General features: G+C 38.6%; 2 protein-coding genes across 3 annotated transcripts in view; both read left to right on the top strand.

The window, feature by feature from the left end:
* Positions 1-3,161, top strand: part of LOC132184134 (ubiquitin receptor RAD23c-like) — a 7,939-nt gene extending 4,778 nt beyond the window's left edge. The window contains exons 6-13 of one of the 2 annotated variants that reach the window (XM_059597647.1): positions 14-58; positions 369-549; positions 1,030-1,182; positions 1,265-1,336; positions 1,430-1,477; positions 1,574-1,683; positions 1,774-1,852; positions 2,773-3,161. In XM_059597647.1, coding sequence (XP_059453630.1) covers positions 14-58; positions 369-549; positions 1,030-1,182; positions 1,265-1,336; positions 1,430-1,477; positions 1,574-1,683; positions 1,774-1,852; positions 2,773-2,889 — 805 coding nt within the window. In that variant the 3' untranslated portion in view covers positions 2,890-3,161. The remainder of the gene's footprint in view (positions 1-13; positions 59-368; positions 550-1,029; positions 1,183-1,264; positions 1,337-1,429; positions 1,478-1,573; positions 1,684-1,773; positions 1,853-2,772) is intronic. The other variant, XM_059597648.1, reaches the window with a different exon arrangement.
* A 1,908-nt stretch (positions 3,162-5,069) lies between these two features.
* Positions 5,070-7,336, top strand: LOC132185626 (protein NRT1/ PTR FAMILY 3.1-like). Its single transcript, XM_059599386.1, has 4 exons — positions 5,070-5,269; positions 5,375-5,592; positions 5,703-6,262; positions 6,469-7,336. The coding sequence occupies exons 1-4, from the start codon at positions 5,125-5,127 to the stop codon at positions 7,334-7,336; spliced, it is 1,791 nt and encodes a 596-aa protein (XP_059455369.1). The 5' UTR covers positions 5,070-5,124.
* The last annotated feature ends 68 nt before the right edge of the window (positions 7,337-7,404 follow it).

The following is a 7,404-nucleotide window of genomic DNA, read 5'->3' as shown; positions in this document are numbered from 1 at the left end:
CGGCCCTAGTCCCAGCCCCAGCCCCAGCCCCTGCTACTATCTCTTCTACCACTGCTGCGTGAGTATTTCTGTTTTCTCCATTGAACTTTGGAAGAGCATGCATTTCAGTTTCTTCTTTATGTTGGTGTTTACATTCAGAGTTTTCTTTTTGAGAATTGCTAGGCATACAAAATATTTTACAAAAAAAACTATTACAAAGTGATGTGTTACAACATGATTGAATTTCTCAAAATTTGAATTCATCTCCTTTTCAATCATGTTGTGCCACATCACTTTGTAAGAGTTTTTTTTTTTTGTAAAATATTTTGTAAGCCTACCATTCCTCTTTCTTTTTTTCCCTTGTAAAGATCTCAATATGTGTGTTGAAGCAGGTCTGAGGGTGATGTTTATGGCCAAGCAGCGTCTAATCTGCTTGCTGGAAACAACTTAGAGGGAGCAATTCAGCAAATTCTGGATATGGGAGGAGGGACTTGGGATAGGGATATTGTTGTTCGTGCACTTCGTGCTGCTTTCAACAACCCAGAGAGAGCTGTTGAATATTTATATTCGGTAGGTGATTTGAAGACGTTTAATGATTCATGGTCAAGTTGCTTTGTTTTTTCATAATCAGCTAATACACGTTTCGTTTCATGATTTTTTTAAGTGTTAATGATATTGGACTTTAATACTCTTGATGGATGATTGTAAAGTTCTTAGAACTAAGGGATTTTTTTTGCAGTTACCAGGTACTAGTGTTTGAAGAATAATTGTTCACATCTTTATGATGGTTTTGGTTAAGCTGGTGATTTTCTTTTGTTTGTGTTTTCTATTTTATTTCACGTGATCAACTGAAGCTGTATGACTTTTAGGCTTATCAATCTGGCCATGTGTAACTCTAAACATTTGTTTTGAATAGGCAATGGCTGCATTAGTTTCTTTTGCTTCATGATACTCTTGTCCTACTTGATACACTATCATTTGAGCCTTCATCATCTGTTTCTACTTGACGTCATATTTATATATCTAACATTTTCAGTTCGTACATATCAGGGTATCCCTGAGCAAGCTGAAGTTCCTCCAGTGGCCCGAGTCCCTGCAAGTGGGTCACCTGCAAATGCTCCAGCCCAACCTCCGCAACCTGCACAACCAGCAGCTGTTCCTTCAAGTGGACCAAATGCTAATCCTTTAGATCTCTTTCCCCAGGTAGTTGTTGAATTGTTTTTGTTCATTGATTTTTGGGGAGATTGATTACAAGTATGGACTTGAGTGTTTTTTTTGGCAATAGGGCCTTCCCAACATGGGCTCAGGTGCTGCTGCTGGTGCAAGTACCCTTGATTTTTTGCGCAATAGTCAGCAGGTCTCCCCCCACTCTCCTTCTGTTTATGCCCATGTGCGTCATATCTATACTTACACTGGTTTTGAAATTGTCTGTTGTGTTTTTCTATTTCAGTTTCAAGCCTTGCGAGCAGTGGTTCAGGCTAATCCGCAAATATTGCAGGTTCCCCCCTCCCCTTCACCAAAAAAAGAAAAGAAAAGAAGATTTACTTCCCCTCTTTTTCTTAAGGGTTTGTTTTAATTCTCTTTTTGTTGCCAGCCTATGCTTCAAGAGCTTGGGAAACAAAATCCCAACCTTCTGAGGTTAATTCAAGAGCATCAGGCTGACTTCCTTCGCCTGATTAATGAACCTATTGAAGGTGGAGAAGGGTGAGGGTTTATTTATGTTTCTTATTACAGTGCTTTATTGGTTTGTACATTTGTACAAACTTTTTATGCTAATGAATAATGTTTTTTTAGGAATGCACTGGGGCAGCTGACAGCAGGAATGCCGCAGGCTATCACAGTCACCCCTGAGGAGCGTGAAGCCATAGAACGAGTGAGTTTTTTTTTCTTCCTTGCATGAATTTGACCTTTGGATAGTACATTGTGGTTTATTTGCACGAACCTAAATCTTTGCTGTTTCAACTGAATCTCACTGTAGTTTTTGTTTTTTATATTTTTATTTTTGTGAAACTAACTGCAGCATCCAAGTAATACTGGTACTCAAGGTTACCAAATGTTTCAGTTTCGTGCTTGTCAATAGAAACTATATCGTATTATTGGAAACATTTTGGATTACAGTGTATATTATTAGATTCGTGTTTAAAATTTGGTTTAATGACATCACATATCAATGACTTGACAGAAATGGGACTATTGATGATTCCTATTTTGTGACTTGTATTTTGAATTAGTATATCATTCTTTTGCATTGATTTTTATGAAGTTTGTTTAGCTTTTATAAAATATCATAAATTTGATAGCTTTTCTTTGAATGTCCACTGAGATTGAACTATTTACATATTGTGCTATGTAAGTGGTGTTACTTTTAAGGAAGTTTGCATTTACATATTGAATATGATATCACTGCACACATGATTTATCAAGATCATATTTTATCTTTATCAATAAGTGATGGTTTTTATTTAAACGGGTGATCGATGCCATCAACTTATCATTGGTTCTGCTCTAACCTCCTCTTATGGACATGGCTCCGTGGACAGAAGCGCACTCAATAATTTTTAATGCTTGTCTTTGACTGTAAATGGTTCTCATTCATGCATTCCTACACCCAATGCATTTCCATGATTTCTCTGATACATAATGTTTTCATCTGACGTGCTGGTGCAGTTAATTTGATTCTGAGGTTTTCTTATTATATGTAAACGCTCATATGTAATATGTTTTGTTGTTTTAAGAGATGATGATATTTGCTATAATTTTTTTTTTTTTTTAATGATTTGTTTTTTCCATCAGCTTGAAGCAATGGGCTTCGATCGAGCAACCGTATTGGAGGTGTTTTTCGCCTGTAACAAGAATGAGGAGCTGGCTGCCAATTACCTTCTTGATCACATGCATGAGTTCGAGGATTGATATAACAAAATATCTGTGGTCTATTTTCTTCTTGCTGCTACCCCCAACATCCATTCAACAAAAAAAATATATAACAAGTCTTCTGTTTTCAGTGACTTCTTTCTTAAATGCATCTTCTTCACCTTCAACCCTTCAGTCTGGAGTTTATATGATGTGTGCGTGTCTGGAGTGGACAAAGGAATGTTTAGGTGTATTTGCTTTCCGGATAACCCTGGTTTCTCCCTTGTTAGGATTCATTAAGATTTTATTATACATAGTTGCTTGCCTGGGTATCTCTTTTCATTGTGTATACTTCACAATTCACATGTTGGTCTGGACTTGAGATGTGCACCATTTGGATTCTGCACTCACGTCAGTGACTGTTTCTGGTCCGGTCCAACATAAAAATGTTTTTTAGTTTTTAAATTAATTTCCGAGGCAGCCCTAAAAGTAAATTATGCTTTTTCCCCCTCTTTTGGTTGGGTATCATATGAGAGCGAAGATTTTTTTCCTTCCAATTCATCTCACATCATAAGATATTTGGGCAATTATGGCGAAGGTGAAGGAAATGCGTGTGTATGGTGGGAAAGGTGGGAGTGCAGTAGATTTGACTTCCAATACCCAAAAAAAAATAAAAATAAAGAAGGAAAAGAGTTGATTCGGATGTTGAGGGAGGGGGGTTAGTTAATCGGTGTTACATTTTCTTCATTGATCTGAATATGCCAACTCTCGCTTCATACTAATTAATGCCTTAGTCGAATTCAGCGTGCTATTTGTCATAGAATGCTAAGCTGCTAAGTTATTAAAATGAATATTTAAAATTTAAAAAGCAGGCTTGATACCAATTGAATTTAAGTTTGTTTTCATTCATGACCCCGATGAAAAATATTGATTCCGTTCCCACGTGAACTTCAAGATGGTTCTAAAGTCCGCACTGGTCTTCGGCATTTCTTGTTTGGATGTCATTAAAGTAGTGGCATAATGATATAATAACCCTTTTTAAGTCCTTTTCTTTTCTTGTGAATTGAGGAATTCATGGCCTAATGACGAGGAGATTTGGTATGAAATCACTATCATATTGAGAGGGAGAGAGAGTGCATGACCATCTTCAATTGCGGATAAATAAATAGTCACAATCAGTGGCTTTTATTATTATTATTATTATTATAGTTTAATTTTAGCATTATTGCTTTGATACCTCATATTCTAGTTTTATCAGTTAGGTCTCTCTCATGCAAGTTTTGAATTGCTAGCAAGAGCTTCCACCGACTTTTGTCTATTGTAGTAGAGTGTTAAGTGATACAAAAGCAGTTTGGAACCGGATTTGTTTTTGTTTTTGGTACAAATTCATATGCAAATTTAGTATTCAATAATGGGAAAAAATTCAAAGTTTTACTCTTGTTTTTTTTCTTCCATCCAAATCTGCGTGCACTCGGTACAAACTCCAAACACCTAAAACATCGATGTTTGCTGTGGATCCTTAATTATTTTAGTGGAGTTTAGTTTCAAACAAGAAAGCTAATAGGCAGGTAGGGGGTAGAGATTAGGAAGCAATTAAGTTGATGATTTTGTTATCCATGTAAGCCCTCCCCAAGATGTAATACACTCAGACAATTCGGATGCTTCTACTCTTTGTCATTTTGTACGTGGGGCATTAGCATCTCTAGGTAGCATCTCTCTGGGTATGTACCCCCCCCCCCCCCCCTTTGTTTTTGGTACAAATTCATATGCAAATTTAGTATTGAATAATGGGAAAAAATTCAAAGTTTTAATCTTTTTTTTTTTCTTCCATCAAAATCTGCAAACACTCTGTACAAACTCCAAACACCTAAAACATCGATGTTTGCTGTGGATCCTTAGTTATTTTAGTGGAGTTTACATTCAAACAAGAAAGCTAATAGGCAGGTAGGGGGTAGAGATTAGGAAGCAATTAAGTTGATGATTTTGTTATCCATGTAAGCCCTCCCCAAGGTGTAATACACTCAGACAATTCGGATGCTTCTGGTATGTACTCTGTCATTTTGTACGTGGGGCATTAGCATCTCTAGGTCGCATCTCTCTGGGTATGTACACCCCCCCCCCTTCATTGACTTCATGCAAGGGCAATAGCCTCTCTCTCTCTCTCTCTATGTACATATATATATATAAAATATGTTTGTATATATACATACACAGAATAAGGTTTTGGTAAGAGCATCCTTTACATTTTAGAGAACTTAAAAGGAGCACGTTGAGAAGGAGCGCTGCCATTTACAAATGGAGAGAAGTAGCACTGAAGTTGTAGAGATGGAAAATAAAGAGGTGATCAAAGAAGGGAAGTCAGAGATGGAAAAAATGGATGAGCTAAGCGACCATTTCAAGAGGAAGAAGGGTGGAATTATCACAATGCCCTTCATCTTCGGTACGCTTCTGCATGCGCATTAATGCTAGAGTTACATTAATCTTTCTTTTCTCCTTTTCAATGATCTGCTTTTGGTTATGATCTTTTCCTTTTTGGTGTACGTAGCAACTGAGTTTTGTGAGAAGTTGGCAGTGGATGGCTTCAGTAACAATATGGCTAACTATTTAACTCAACATCTTCATATGCCTATTACTAAAGCCGCTAACACTGTCACCACCTTCAGTGGCACTGCAGGCTTGATGCCATTGCTTGGAGCCTTCATCGCTGATTCATATGCTGGACCCTTTTGGACTATCACTGTCGCTTCCATTACGTGCCAAATAGTAAGATATCTATATAACCTCTCTCTCTCTCTCTCCCTATATATATATATATGAAGCTTGATATACATAAGATTTTCAGTTATCTCTTTTCATGCTCATGATATGATCAGGCCCTGGTATGCTTGACATTATCAGCGTCACTGCCACAGCTAAGGCCACCTCCATGTGCAGCTAACCATGCGTGCCAAGAAGCCAATTCCAGGGAGATTGCAATCCTCTACTTTTCTCTTCTAATGGTGGCCATCGGATCCGGCGGGATCCGACCATGTGTGGCAGCCTTTGGGGTGAACCAATTTGTTGGTGTGGAACCTAAGCACAAGACCAAGGCATGGGTGTTTTTTAATTGGTACTATTTTGTGATGGGGGCATCTATGCTTCTGTCCTCAACAGTGCTTGTATATATTCAGGATAATGTTGGATGGGGTTGGGGCCTTGGAATTCCAACAGCTGCCATGCTTTTTTCAATACCCATTTTTGTTTTTGGCTACCCGCTTTACCGAATTTTGGATCCGGCTGGGAGCCCATTTACTCGATTGTTACAAGTCACTGTGGCTGCATTTAGGAAGAGAAATGTCCCCTTTGTTTCTGACCCAGAAATGTTATATCAGAAAAAGGAGATTGATGCCTCTATTTCTTCAGACGGGATGCTACATCATACTAGACAATTTCAGTAAGCCGCTATATCCCTCTCTCTCTCTTTATATATATACTACATTGCTGTGCACAAGACTTTTGGGCACGTTTGTAAGGAGCATATAATCATTTTCCATAAAACCGGTTTTATCCGATGAATTAGGCTTACAAATTTCTTTACATACCGATAAACTTTACACTGCCTTTCTTTTTTCTTCTTAGATGATTTATGTTAAAGTGCAGGTTCTTGGACAAGGCAGCCATTGTGACTGTCAAAGACGACATTAAAGCTACACAAAAACCAAATCTATGGAGGCTGAACACGGTTCATAGAGTTGAAGAGTTGAAATCTATAATGAGAATGTTACCCATATGGGCTGCTGGAATCATCTTTTTCGCAGCCTCTGCCCAACAACGAACCTTCTCTCTCCAACAAGCCAATGCCATGGACAGGCAGCTCACAAAGTCATTCCAAATCCCTTCAGCCTCAATGTTCCTCTTCACCGTCATATCTATGCTCACCACGATTGCCTTCTACGACCGCGTTTTCGTTCCTTTTGCAAGCAAGTTCACAGGGCTCAGCCAAGGCATCACCTTCTTGCACCGCATGGGAATGGGCTTTTTCATTTCAATATTCGCCACTCTGGTGGCCGGCTTCATTGAAGTGAAGCGCAAAAAGCATGCAGCTAATTTGGCTAAATCCACTACTCTCCCATTAATCTCAGTCTTTTGGCTTGTGCCACAGTACAGCCTTCATGGGATTTCAGAGGCTTTCATGGCCATCGGCCACCTCCACTTTTTGTATGATCAGGCGCCGGAGAGCATGAGGAGCACCGCCATGGCGCTGTTTTGGACGGCAAATTCGGCCGGTGACTATGCCAGCACACTTTTGGTTTCTCTGGTGACCAAATTTAGTCACTGGCTTCCAGGCAAAAACTTGAACAATGGAAAATTGGAGTACTTTTACTGGTTGATCACATGTTTGCAAGTCCTAAATTTTGTGTACTATTTTCTTTGTGCCAAATTCTTTACTTCCAAGTCCCTTCAAATACAAACAAACGAAGGTGATGACTCGAAAGGGAAGGGATTAGAGCTCGAGAATGGGGTTTAGTTGTATTAATTATATGTGAATATATATTGGCTAGCTACTTTGTGCATACACCATTAATATTTACGAAT

The sequence above is a fragment of the Corylus avellana genome, chromosome ca6 (assembly GCF_901000735.1).
Source record: "Corylus avellana chromosome ca6, CavTom2PMs-1.0".
Taxonomy (NCBI): domain Eukaryota; kingdom Viridiplantae; phylum Streptophyta; class Magnoliopsida; order Fagales; family Betulaceae; genus Corylus; species Corylus avellana.
The sequence above is the reverse complement of the archived record's forward strand: the minus strand, read 5'-3'. Positions and strand labels throughout refer to the sequence as shown.